Below are 13,683 nucleotides of genomic sequence, written 5' to 3' on the forward strand. Positions count from 1 at the left end.
TTATAAATAATATAAGTAAATAAATAATTACTTTTATAAAAAAATATAAAACATGTTCATTATGTGGATAAGAATATAGGTCATTAAATAATTATAATGTAATATTTTTCAAATATTTTTATTTCCCCAATGTTATGAGTTTGACATTATTTTTGAAAAAATATAAATAATATAAAGATATTAAAAAAACATTTGCAATTGCTTCCATTTTTATAATACGACGTACAATTGCGACAATTTCTTATGTTTACGATATTAGTTTCACTTGAAAAATCATTCTTACAACAATTACAAAATTAAAGATAGTACATAAGGGACTGTATATTATGAAGTTGCAAATATGATCATTGAATGTAATGTTTTATAAAATAAATGATCATATAACAGATAATATTACATTAAATGTATTAATACATTAAAAATACAAGGAACTGTTATTAAAATGTTTATACATATACACAACACTGATAAAAATTAAATTTCTCTAAATATTAAATGGCAACTATGAATGAGTATTTGTTATGTTACAATTTGCTTATGAATTTATTAAAGGCTCATAAAATTTAAATTTTTAACAAGCTGTGCAATATATAAAATACTCATTATATTTTCTTTCAGAATCATTTGCACTGAAGTCTATTTGAGATAACAATAATATATCATAAAAAGTAATTTTTTTCCATATCAGTAAATTAATTTCTAGGACTTATGTATCTACTCTCCAAATATATTTCCAGTCAAGCGCTATGCGCGTTATTAATTGTCATAATGAATGTTCATATTGTTTTTCTTCAATTTCAGGAGTACACATGCTCAAAGCTTGTCCCACTTTAATTGTTTGTCCCACTTCCACGCAAAATTTAAAATCTTTTGGAGCCTCAAATAATAATACAATAGTAGATCCCATTCTAAATTCACCAAATAATTCTCCTTTACTTAAACGTGTACAGCCTAAACTAGCATCTTTCCATTGTTTTGCTTCAGGCCACTTAAGAGCGTTTGTATGTAAATCTTTATCACAGTAAACTTTTATAGAACCTACATTTGTTGCTCCAACTGCACTATAAGCCATAAAACCACCAGCCCATTTACCAATATACACTACACGTTCGTTCAATGAAAATAAGTCTGGTACATATTGGGCTATTTTAGGATTAACGCTTAAAAGCTTCCCTGAAATGAAGAAAAATATCTTCCCAATTTTAATTCACGTAAACTAAAGTTAGATTTTGGAATATAAAAAAACAATAAACCTTGAAAGTGTTTACGAAATTCTATTTCCCAGTCAGTTGGACTATGAAATCTATGATAATCTCCTGGAGCAAGATAAACTGTTAGTTGATAGAGCTGATTTGTTGGATTTTTTAAGAGAGATTTTATATAAATATCATCTTCTTCTTTAGTAAATTTAGACCATTCAGAATGAAATGTATTTATATCACCTAAAAAATGTCTAAGATTATAAGTAACACCCTTTACTTGTTGTACACAACATGAAGTTACTGGTCCAAAATATAAAACTTTTCCATCAGCAGGTGAAACCTATAATAAATTTACATATAACACTTTATTACTCTATTTAAATGACTTACTTAATTTGACATAAAAAATATATACATACTATATTTGTAGTTTGAGCAATAGGTCTTGCATCATATTTGAGCGGTCTAACAAAAAAGTCAACAAGACTTGGAAAATCTGATAACTCTATATCAATTTCATCTAAATTGGCATCAAAAGTTTTTGCATAAAATCCATATAAAGTGGGTCTTAAACTAACTGGCAATTCCAAACTAGCAATCCAACCCCATATTCGACTTATTGCTCGAAACGGCAAGAAATAATAACATTTTATCTGTAAATATTTAATTTAACTACAGAACTTTCTTGTTCATACATAGTCCTTAATTTCCTCAAATTTTGTTCAATTGAAATGTAATACATCATGCTGCTATTGTAATAAAAATTTATACCACAAAAACATTGATCGGGTCGTACACATTATTGTCCTCAGTTGTATATGGATGTTTTTTCAAATGTCTCCATTGTAATGCTGTTAACAGTGTTACTCCCATTCCAAAAGGAATAATCCATTTTCGTTGCTTTATAAATAAGTACCAAGAATTATCTTTATATCGACTAGTACTTATATTTGAAGTATATGTCTTTGACAATCTTTGATTTATTAAAATTTTGAAATTACTTTTTGTATATATATTCATACAACATTTACAAGAGTTTTTGCTAAAATATGTTAACAACATTAGATAAATAATTTTATTAAAGCAATAATAAGACTTAAGGACTACAAACCTCACATCTTGAATTAAGTAATAAATCTTATAAAGATTCATCTTGAAAATAAATTTTATTACATAGAGATATATAAACTTTCTTATATTCTCCTTATACTCTTAGGTTAGCTTGAATTATATACAAATTTCTACAAAAATATATATTTATAAATAACAAAATTCAGACATATATACTCAAAAATTTTTAACATATCTTTATTTTAATAAAATTTATACATTAATCCTGTTAAAATATACATTTGCAATATCAAAAACTTAAGAAATATCTTATTTGACATTTTTATACATACGTACATTAAGTACTCATCTACAGAAATAGTTGTAGCTTGAGAATAATTATTATAAGAACTCGAGATAAAGAAAATAGATTAGAACAAAAGATCTTCTTAACTACAAACTTATACGAACAATACTGTTTGTATATAAAACGCCACCTAGCAGTTCGATATTAAAATTATATTCTTTTATTCTTATTTTATTTAAATGCATGAAACCCACTGATATTATATCAGTGCTGAAACCTAATGAAACCACAGAAATCGTCTGTAGTGAAACTTTACTCAATTAAACTGTACAATATATGTAACACGTTCATAATATATATTTTGTAATACGATTATTATTTTATATAGTTAAAAAATGTTATGTTGGGCTTGGACATAAACATACATTTTACTTTATTTTATTCCGCTAATTTATACCTTAATATCATTGCAAAATTTAAAATCGTTAATGCATTAATTAAATTTAAAATTATTAAAACATTTCTCATATCCTATAATCAAAGATACGTAGTAATCTTTTTCATCTTTGTTGCACAATTTACATTAAAGCATTTACATATTATTACTTGTCAAGTTTTACGTTTTTTCTTACATATTGCTTTACCTTTCAGTTACCATTATATGCTACCAAAAATCGCTCCAAAATTATTTTTTTCATATACCACGAGATACAATTTGAACTATATAATTTTAATCAGGATATGGTCTGGTATAATTAATTAGTCATACATAAACTGCAGATATTTACGCAAATTCATATTTGTATGAAGGCAATCGTTTAACTTAATGAACGATATATTCTGAGTATTTTATGTTGTATGTATTTTTATGTATTACATACACAATTGAGCTTTCAAATTTCCCATAAATGCATAAAGATCTACAATCTTAATTTCCAGAGAAATAAAACTATGTAAAATGTTGGTCGAAAACAGAGGGGAAAAAATGAAAGTAGAAGCAATTTTCTACAATCGTGAAGCGTACCTGTGCCACCGGTTGTAATCATCACAAGAAAAGCGTAATAACAGGTGGCTCCGCGTCGCGGCAGGTGGATCAGTTCCTTTTTCTTTTTTTATCTTTCCTGGACGGTGTACGTTCTCCCATTGTTTTCAAGAGCGACACATACAATACTTGACAGGGTGTATCGAAGTGCTCCTTATCGGAAACTTGATTCACGATCTTAAAAGCCACGAGTATAGTGTCAGCGTGGATAAGAGAGAAATGACGATTTGGAAAAAAAACTTGTGATAGATGCAACAATTGCATCGCTTTTATATCGTTAGGTAGAGGTTATATATGCAAAACATTTTTCGGAAGTACATGCATGATAGCTCGTGGCTGCAGCAAAGTGAAAAGCGAAATAATGCCGCCGTCGTCGCATACGAATTGGACTAAACCCCTCCTAAAGAATGGACAGATGATGCAACTGCAAGCAAAGCGTACAACTTGCTCGACACAGAATCAGAATTCGAATGGTAGTAGCACGGAACACAGTGGTATTCCGCTTGACAGAAGAATCAAAGTTGTTTTAGTAGGCGATGGTGCCGTTGGGAAAACCAGTCTGGTTGTCTCTTATTCAACAAACGGTTTCCCAGGAGAATATGTACCTACTGCTTTCGATAATTATAATGGTTAGTTAAAAATCTAATGACACTGGTAAGTTCTATTTCGGATAGTGACAAGTTTGATTTAAAGTAATAAAAAGATGGTGAGTGTGTTCTTTAGCATGTCATTCATGAAAATCCGGGTAATTATTTGAATTTGTTTTGTTATAATTATAAATATGTAAAATATATGTTTTATATACATATATTAAACATCCAAATGTCTTAATTTGTTACAGTGGTTGTTAATGTTGATGGTCAACCAGTAAATGTTCAGCTATGTGATACAGCAGGACAAGATGACTTTGATCCTCTAAGGTCATTATGTTATCCAGAAACAGATGTGTTCCTAGTCTGCTTCAGTGTTGTATGTCCTTCTTCTTATCATAGTGTAACTTCTCGATGGGTAAATGAAGTACGAAAATATTGCCCTAATGCACCAATCATTTTGGTAATGAAATTTGTAATAGAAGTATTTATTTTTTATATTAAATGTTTATAAGTTTGGTGTGCATATAGAGATATTTTAAATGGAAACAATAAAAATTTTAGGTAGGCACAAAGAGTGATTTAAGATCAGATGTACATCTTATGTTACAATTAGCAAGATATGGTCAAACACCAATTACAAGTACACAGGGTCATCAATTAGCTCAAAAAGTTGGAGCTGTAAGTTACGTGGAAACATCTGCATTAACTCAACATGATCTTAAAGAAGCATTTGACCAAGCAATAGTTAGTGCTCTTAACACAAGAAGAGGTGGTACTAGTTTATTATATAGACGTAGGAAACCTTTACCTTTATGGCGCAGATGGTTATGTTGTTGCAAAAGATCTTCTAGTGGTGCATAAATATTGATTAATTAGACTCTCTAGAGTATTCTCTGTGATCAAGTGCGACTACTTTGTTATCGGAATTTTTTAATTTCTATAAATACCTCAGCAATATAATTCTATGATTCTACTTAAAAAATATGCAAACTTTTCATGTGTTATTGCCAAACTCTGAGATTAATATTAGATTATTTTTCTAAAATTTCAACAGATTGTACTTGAGTAATAGTTTTTTGAATTGATTAACCCTTTGCCTTACGATTTAAGTTCCAACAGCGCGTGCCGTAACTATCGGCAAGATCGGTCAGACGTCGAGCTATTTCATGGTCTGACTGAGCGTTCGAAGTTATACAAGGTATAACTAATTGTATGTTGCAAGATGTTTGATAAATAATTACTACCAATTGATTACTACCATTGAACAAGATTCTTAAGGGTATCTTTCTAATATTTTTCAAGAAAATATATCTGCACGTTCGAATGCGGCCAAGAAAAAAACATGTTCGATGAGCCTAATTCGTATTTCTTATGTTTGGCTCAAAAAACGTACCACGAGACCAGCTCGACGTTGTAGGTTAAGGGGTTAATAATTCTATATATACATTTTACTTTTTTCATTAGTTAAATCTTGTGTATTTTCTAAAATATATAAAACACAGCTTTCTATTTTCTTGTACAGGTATAAAATTTATATTCTGATAGCTAAGCCGTACGCCATTCATAAAATTCCTGAAGCCAGATATGGCATAATTTATTATAACATTAATCATATTTTTGTTACTAGCATGTAATTGGCTACTTGCCTATTGTGATTTTTCCTTTATTGATAGGATCATTAATTTTAGAATTTAAAAAAAATCATTGCCGCGTTATATTATTATTATTATTATATAGTATGCACTATATTTAACATTTTAAACAGCTTTTTATGCTGCAAGGATTCTATAAAATAGGAATCCTGATACAATTTTTCCAAATACCAACTCTTTACATTCTTACATTACAATCAAACTATGTTATTTATTAGAAAACAATATGCTAATGAATATTATATATTATTCGAAAATGTTTACTTGAAGTGATAGAATGTAAAGAGTTACGAATTTCATTTACATCATTAATACATCATACGTACGTCACATTGAAACTGTAATATTACATTGTTATTATGCATATAAATCAAATTAATTATTTAAAAACACATTTTTATTATGATATATATACTTTGTAAGCAATTTATCTATTTACAAGCAAGTTCTTTCTATATATGTGAAGCATAATACTGAACTAATATTCAAAACCTTTCTATGAAATATTAAAAAATAATATTGAACATGTTAGTGAGCGCTGTGATTATAAAATTTAAATTTTGTCAAATTCTATAATTTTTATACATAAAATATAAGAAGGTACAAGACTGTTGAAAAGTCTTAATCCAGTTCTAAATTATATCATAAATTAGTTGAATTAAATTTGAAGTGAATTTATGTTCAATAAATGCAAATATTATTTATATTTTTCAGTTCTAACCACTACTTTTGAGAAACAATAAAATTAGAATAATAAAAGAATTAAGAAGAGAGAAAGAATAAAGACTAACTTAAAGGTAAAAGCATAATGTTTATATTTACAGTATCGTCGTTTATAATTTGTATAAATATTTCATAAATTTCCCTAGTTGAGAGTTTTAACATATTTAAGTTTTGTATCTTCTACTAATTGTAGGGAGGAAAAGTATTAAAACATGATTTTATAGATATCTTTAAATAATATGTGAGAAAATATTTAAATTAATTATTGTTAGAAAAATACTTTCAGAACGTTATTTCTTTAAGATTAATATAACATTCTTACAATCAAATACTGTAATGACATAATGACATCTTTTACATTTCTGCCTATTGTGATTTCTACTCTTTCTTCAGTTTTAATATTTTTAACGTTCAAAATTGAACACACTATAATTTTTGCTCAAATTGATGTATTTTAAAATAATTTATCTTAGCCAAGTATAAAAGTGATACTTCCAGATTTTTATTTTAAACGACAATTGATTTATATATTTTGCAAATGGGTAAATTTGAAATACCTGTAAGTATATAGTTTGACAAACACTGTACACAATATTTTTAAAGCATATGGAACATGGAACTAATTGTCTTAATTAAGTTTCAAGCTTTACTTATGCTACTTCTTACAGAATCAATGTTCCTGGATCTTTGATATTAACATTATAAATTGAATATATGCTTTAAATGAGAAGGAAATAATGTATACATACAATTAATGTCTGTATGTAAATATAATATGCATATTATCTTTTTATGTAATTTCTTGCTATTAAGAAGTGTGTACACTATCCATTTTAATACGTTACTAGAAAAATAAGGTATAATAGGTATCAGTTCTTAAAATGTACCGAAAAGTATTTGCAATTATAATTTTTTAAATTAATATTTTTACATTTTTTATTTTGATTTTACATCTATAAAACTCTTTTAGTTGCAGTGTTATATTTGTAATTCAATATTTTTTGATGCTTTTAAAATGTTTTAAAAATATTTATTAGACAGGCTAGTAAACACATTTTTGTATCATAATGTTTATTATAAATGAAAAAAGAAAAGTACTTAAGCCTATTCATAAATATTATATGGATTAATGTATATAAAATCATATCATTCTGTCATGACTTCCACAAGAACATGGTATTTATTATGGAATAATATATATGTTATACACATACATATAGACAAACTATTTTAGACTGAAATATCTCAATGTTGTAATAAATAGTATTACTAATTGCTTATACTATATAATAAAGTAAATAATATTTTTGTAAACATTTTTCTATGTCAATCTATGCTTTTTGATCATATCAAATTTGTGTTGAGTGTTCTTTATTATATATTTGTACACCAATAATAAATTACTCACATAAAAAATTGTAATTCATTTATTATAAAATATTTAATAACAGTGATATGTAAAAGAACAAAAGTTGTGATACTATTCCTATAAATGATTATTTCAGAATGTATCCGAACTATGAATAAGAGTATTTCAAAACCTCTAAATAATTTTATATTTTTATAATACTTATAGTTTTTTCATATTTAGAAATTTTTAATTTGAAAATATTTCAACTTTTAATTTTCGGTCCAAATTTAAAAATCATAATTTTATCAATAACTCGTAATTACGTAATTTTCAAACTAAAATTTTATCTTTGCTATTTTAAAATTTTATCTTCGTTAAGTAATATAATTCGTAAATTTAATTACGAAAATGAAAATCTATTTCAAATATTCATGTTAATAAATAGAACTCTAAAATATTAATATGTCAATCAAAAATTTTTCCAGATCTATTTGCGAAGAAAATAATATTTTAAAAATTAATAGAATTATATTTGTAAAAACATTCTGATAATAATATATAGACACTTTATTGATTACTAGATGTCAGTGAAAATAAATATATGTAACTTATTTACACGATTAAGTAACCTAGAATACCCTAGATACCATCGTAAATCGGGAAAAGTAGATATTTGTTAATTCTATACAAAACAAAATAAGTAAATTCTATCGAATTCTTTTCAATTATTTATGGAAATTTGTTGGTTACGGAAAAGATGAAGACAGATATTAATGATCCATGGAGTGGAACAGATGTTCCAGCATCCAGTAATGATAAATGTAAAAATTGTTTCGAAGATTCTTTTGTAGAAAATCAAACGCAACATATCAAATTAGCCGATTCAGAGGAATATTTGGAAAAACTTTGTAAGTTATAAAAATCTATTACTTTCTATCTTTTTTATTTTTATAATTATACGTGTTATGTAACATATTATAATTTCTAATCCCATATTAAAATCTTTTATTTTAAAGATATATTAATTTCTTATCCTTATTTTATTTTATTTCTAATTTATCGCTTTGGAACTATAAAATTATGTTATAGATTCCAGACTTAAAAGTCTTCAAAAAGGTACATCAAAGAAAGATCTTGTAACATCTTTATTTGAAGCAAAGGAAGATTCCATTGCACGTTTAATAACTTCTGGGTGTAAACTTGAAACTGAAGAAGAAATTGAATTTGCATCAAATCCTTTAATAAGACATATAGCACCTCATTTACAGGTAATTATAAAAAATATAAATAATTTATATTTATTGTTAAACATGTATTTACTATTAATCATATTGTTATATTTGATATTTGTAATATTTATTTTAGGCACTAACTGCTAGTGAATTAGTTCATCTCTTAAAAGCAGATGTTCTACAAGTTGTTAGTGAGTCTGCACAACAAGAAGAAATTGCTACAGAAGTATTAAAAAAATAAATAAGTTGCAAATTATCAGACAAAAGAATAAAACAGAACTAAGGCTTTAAAAAAATGTCGATCAAAGTGTTATCAGGAAAGGTATTTTTAGTAGTCACTGGTGCAAGCCGTGGAATTGGAAAACAACTTGCAATATCTGTTGGTTCGATCTTAGAGAAAGGTTCACATGTACTTTTATTAGCAACAAATCTGAATGCTTTGAAAGAAACAGCAAAAAATATTCCTACAAGTATATCTGTTGACACTGTTAGTGTTGATTTAGCTTTAGGAACAAAAGAAAAATTACATGGTAAATACATACATTTTATATATATATTTTATACATAGAATAAATTGTACATATATTATAAATATATATTTTTTAGATATTATAATGCAATCTTTAAAAAATCAGGTTTTAAATCAATTTGATCGAGTAGTTGTGATACACAATGTTGGTACAATGGGACATGTGAATCAATATACAAATAATCTGACTGACATTAATGTCTGGCATAATTATTATGACTTAAATGTTTTTGTTCCTGCTATATTAAATGGAGTAATTATGCAAATATTCAATGAAAATACAAATACGGAAAAACTGGTTATAAACATTACATCATTATTTGGTATACAGCCAGGGAAATGCTTAGCTTACTATTGTTCAGGAAAAGCAGCAAGGGAAATGATCTTTAAAGTAATATTTTATATTAGTATAAATGATTTATGTAATTTTTATTTTATATTTTTTAAATTTATGTATTGTGCAGGTGTTTGCATTAGAAAATCCAGAAATCAACGTCTTAAATTATTCACCAGGACCAGTTGAAACTGATATGTACTATGAAATTTGCAATGAAGTTGCTGACAAGCAAACTAAAACACAGTTCAATGATATGTTAACAAAAAAAACTGTTCTGACTTGTGAACAAACAGTTAATCGTCTTTTAACAGTTCTGAAAGAACAAAAGTATAAATCCGGTGATCACGTTGATTATTATGACGAGTTATAAATTGTTGCATAAATTTATTAATTATCTATTGATACAGTTTATTTGTACCCACTTATCATTTCTAAATTTCACAAAGCGAAGAAATGAATATTTTAATAAACTGTTTATAGGGTTACTTCAAATGATTTGCACTTTATTTGATATTGTTGTTACATTATAAAAACATACAAACAATATGCTATATATATATACAAACTAATATTATAAAATATTTGTACTGGAAGGTACTAAGTTCTTCCATTATAACTGTATGGTTACTGTAACAATTCTTTACAATAAACATCTTTTATCGAAGTTTATGATAATAATTCATTATTTTGTCTCAATGATGCATATCTTATAGAATCAGCTCTTGCATTTTGAATTTGTATGTTTAATAAAATAAGTATCACAATAGCATAAATTCCTACAGAAACTAACCAAACTGGCAGTGGATATATGGGTGGCATAAAATGTAAATAAATCAAATTGTACAAAGGAGCTGCCACCAATGGAGTTAATGTTTCAATAGATACTGTCATGGAAAATATTTTACCTACAGAATTTTGTAAATATTATTCTCACAATCTCATACTGAAAACTTATACTTTCTTTCTTATTTAACAATATTTACCAGTATCTTCTGATGGCACTGACTTGGATATTATAGCACGAATCATAGGACTAGTGATACCACCAAACATTCCTACAACTGCAGACAGGTACATATGCCAAGGTTTTAATGTAAAACTGTGTACTAAACAACCACTCAAAGAAGACAATAATGACAATATAGCTGTCACTTCTTCAGAAAGTCCTATGAACATATTTCTCTACTCAAACATTTTATTTACCAAACTTTCTAAAAATATTTGATATACATACAAATATTAATTTATACCTCCATATGTTACAAAAAGTTTTACTCCAAATATTATACCAAGAATTGAAAATATAATATTTGTAGCTAAATAAATAGAATATTTATTTACATCCCAACCAAGTCTGGCAGTTGCAAATAAAAATCCAATGGTCATGTCTCCTTGTAAAGCAATAACCATTAAAATAATGCAAGCTATACAACACCAAACTATATATCGATCAAAACCATTACGTTTTTTTGTACATGTACTTATAAGTTTCCTGACTAAATGTATATCGAACAAACTTTTTACAGTTATCTATAAACATTAAAAAGATATTAATAACAACAGCATATATACAAGACATTACAAAATACATACTGAATTTGTGCTGTATATAGTCTCAGGAACTAAAAAAAAAATATGCAATCCTGCTACAATACAACATATAGTAGCAATAGCAAATACAACTGTATATCCATATGCTCGAAAGATAACAGGACCTGTTAATATACCAGTCAAAATACCAACAGATATCAAAGCTTCCATCCAAGCTAATTGCCAGCCTCTTTCTTGTTCATTTGATATATCAGTGAGATAACATATAGTACCTAATAAAATTATGCCAAATCCTCCACAACATGCATATGGAATATATGCAATTAATAAAAACCATGGATTGACATCCCAAACACTCATGAAGGAAAGAAATAGGTACATTAATGATGTGCCTATGACATAAATCACACTTTGAATACATGTCTATTTTTTAAAGCACATAATACTAACCGATATAGCCAGGCAACATGATAGACTTTCTTCCATAAATGTCACTCCATGGTCCCAAAAACAAAGATAAAAAAGCAGGTATGACACTTTCAATAATTGATTTTGTCATTAAAATTAAGCTGGCTTTGGGTTGCACTTGAGCATCTATTTTCAAAGCCTCCGCAGAACTACTATTTTCATGTAATAGTAAACATTCTGTTTTATTTATATTTAATGTTATACTACAAGTACGATACACTACTAAATCTGTTAAAATATTACCTACAATTCAAATCAAAGTTATGTCAATTACAATTCACTTTATAGCTTACTCATTTAAATATATTAATAAGTTAATAAATTACAATTAAATTTCATACAAATATTTATTGTATACATGAAATAAAAATGTATGCAAGAGAATAATGATTTGATATCTTCTTACACATGTTAAATATCTTGTACATGATATTTATACATGACATGATATAATCTAATTAATATTCATATGACATATAAAATATATCAAAATTACTTGATATTGCTTGAGCAGTTATTAGTATCATCATAGATGGTTGTACAAGCATATAACGCTTCCATCCTGTGATAACGTTTTCCATCTTATAGTTTAAAAATTGTGTTATAAATAATAATACCACAACAGTATAAATTGATATATAAAAATACTGGTTATGCTATACAGTAGTATAATATTAGATTATTAAAATATTTGATTTAATTTAAAAAATGTAATTCTTTGAATCACACAAACATAATTAACAATGTTCGAAACTCTATATCTTTTTCAGTATTGTTCCTTATCTCATTGTACGAATCATTTTCGTATGCTTCGTCATCTTTCATAATTGGCAGATCATTTTACTTTATTGATTACCATATGATATTTCGATATGTCAGAAATTGTATTTTTTGTTTCAATAAACTGTATTTTTTGAGTATCCTACCGTAATCTTTACATAATAAAAAAAAAAATGTGACACTTTTATATATACTAATTATATATGTATATGCCACTTATATAAAACTGTTGTGTATCATTTCTGACATCTGAACAGCTGATCGCAGATAGTTTATACAATATGTAAGCAACATTTTATATATTTATTTAATGCAAAGGACAAACATAACATATTTCAAAAACATTATTCACGTTAACACATACAATGCGTAAAGAAAGTATATCAATACTTTTATTCACGAATACGAAGTAAAGATTTTTGAAGAATAAATATTGATATCTGATAAATGTAGTCACGTGGTAGAAATACATATGCATTAATTGATACTAATATGATAGTCATCGTATCAATAAAAATTTTGCAAGTATGAAAGAACAAATGAGTTAATAAAGAATATTATGTATTACATTTCTAACAGCAGAAGATTATTTTATTAAAATCTAATAATGTGAGATAGAAAAAATTGTTTCGTATTTTGCACAATTTTAATTTCGTAACCAGTTTATTAAATATACAGAGTGTCTCAGACTTAAATGACTAAATTACAGAGCTTAATCTAGGGAAAAAAGACGAAAAATATGTTATATAAATTTGTTAATAAACACTTTGTTGCAGAGTTATAAGAAAATATTGTACGCATAAAATAGGTAACGACACAGTCATTGAAATCGAGCAAAATTCTCTTTGTAAAACTTTGTAGTGTAA

General features: G+C 26.5%; 5 protein-coding genes across 7 annotated transcripts; 3 read left to right on the forward strand and 2 right to left on the reverse strand.

Moving 5' to 3' along the window:
* Positions 1–102: 102 nt before the first annotated feature.
* Positions 103–3,602, reverse strand: Pisd (phosphatidylserine decarboxylase). 2 transcript variants are annotated; one of them, XM_072019610.1, is made up of 6 exons: positions 3,584–3,602; positions 2,314–2,443; positions 1,974–2,244; positions 1,622–1,855; positions 1,254–1,542; positions 103–1,173 (listed from the first exon to the last, which is right to left on the reverse strand). In XM_072019610.1, exons 2-6 carry the CDS (start codon positions 2,352–2,354, stop codon positions 764–766), a joined length of 1,245 nt encoding a protein of 414 aa, XP_071875711.1. In that variant the 5' UTR covers positions 2,355–2,443; positions 3,584–3,602; the 3' UTR covers positions 103–763. The 2 variants fall into 2 exon arrangements, with proteins under 2 accessions (XP_071875711.1, XP_071875710.1); XM_072019609.1 differs by lacking the exon at positions 3,584–3,602 and adding an exon at positions 2,610–2,969.
* LOC139995798 (ras-related C3 botulinum toxin substrate 1) lies at positions 3,152–7,981 on the forward strand. Its single transcript, XM_072019619.1, has 3 exons — positions 3,152–4,230; positions 4,443–4,654; positions 4,756–7,981. Exons 1-3 carry the CDS (start codon positions 3,924–3,926, stop codon positions 5,053–5,055), a joined length of 819 nt encoding a protein of 272 aa, XP_071875720.1. The 5' UTR covers positions 3,152–3,923; the 3' UTR covers positions 5,056–7,981.
* Positions 7,982–8,502: 521 nt separating this feature from the next.
* On the forward strand, positions 8,503–9,423 carry LOC139995929 (uncharacterized). Its single transcript, XM_072019876.1, has 3 exons — positions 8,503–8,828; positions 9,010–9,188; positions 9,286–9,423. The coding sequence occupies exons 1-3, from the start codon at positions 8,678–8,680 to the stop codon at positions 9,391–9,393; spliced, it is 438 nt and encodes a 145-aa protein (XP_071875977.1). The 5' UTR covers positions 8,503–8,677; the 3' UTR covers positions 9,394–9,423.
* Positions 9,424–9,447: 24 nt separating this feature from the next.
* On the forward strand, positions 9,448–10,682 carry Sptr (Sepiapterin reductase). Its single transcript, XM_072019875.1, has 3 exons — positions 9,448–9,682; positions 9,759–10,072; positions 10,146–10,682. The coding sequence occupies exons 1-3, from the start codon at positions 9,448–9,450 to the stop codon at positions 10,386–10,388; spliced, it is 792 nt and encodes a 263-aa protein (XP_071875976.1). The 3' UTR covers positions 10,389–10,682.
* LOC139995925 (probable peptidoglycan muropeptide transporter SLC46) lies at positions 10,501–13,218 on the reverse strand. 2 transcript variants are annotated; one of them, XM_072019868.1, is made up of 6 exons: positions 12,534–13,218; positions 12,020–12,280; positions 11,612–11,961; positions 11,269–11,548; positions 11,002–11,184; positions 10,501–10,923 (listed from the first exon to the last, which is right to left on the reverse strand). In XM_072019868.1, exons 1-6 carry the CDS (start codon positions 12,616–12,618, stop codon positions 10,685–10,687), a joined length of 1,398 nt encoding a protein of 465 aa, XP_071875969.1. In that variant the 5' UTR covers positions 12,619–13,218; the 3' UTR covers positions 10,501–10,684. The 2 variants fall into 2 exon arrangements, with proteins under 2 accessions (XP_071875969.1, XP_071875972.1); XM_072019871.1 differs by having other exon boundaries at positions 12,444–13,218.
* Between the last annotated feature and the right edge of the window lie 465 nt (positions 13,219–13,683).

The sequence above is a fragment of the Bombus fervidus genome, chromosome 16 (assembly GCF_041682495.2).
Source record: "Bombus fervidus isolate BK054 chromosome 16, iyBomFerv1, whole genome shotgun sequence".
Taxonomy (NCBI): Eukaryota; Metazoa; Arthropoda; class Insecta; order Hymenoptera; family Apidae; genus Bombus; species Bombus fervidus.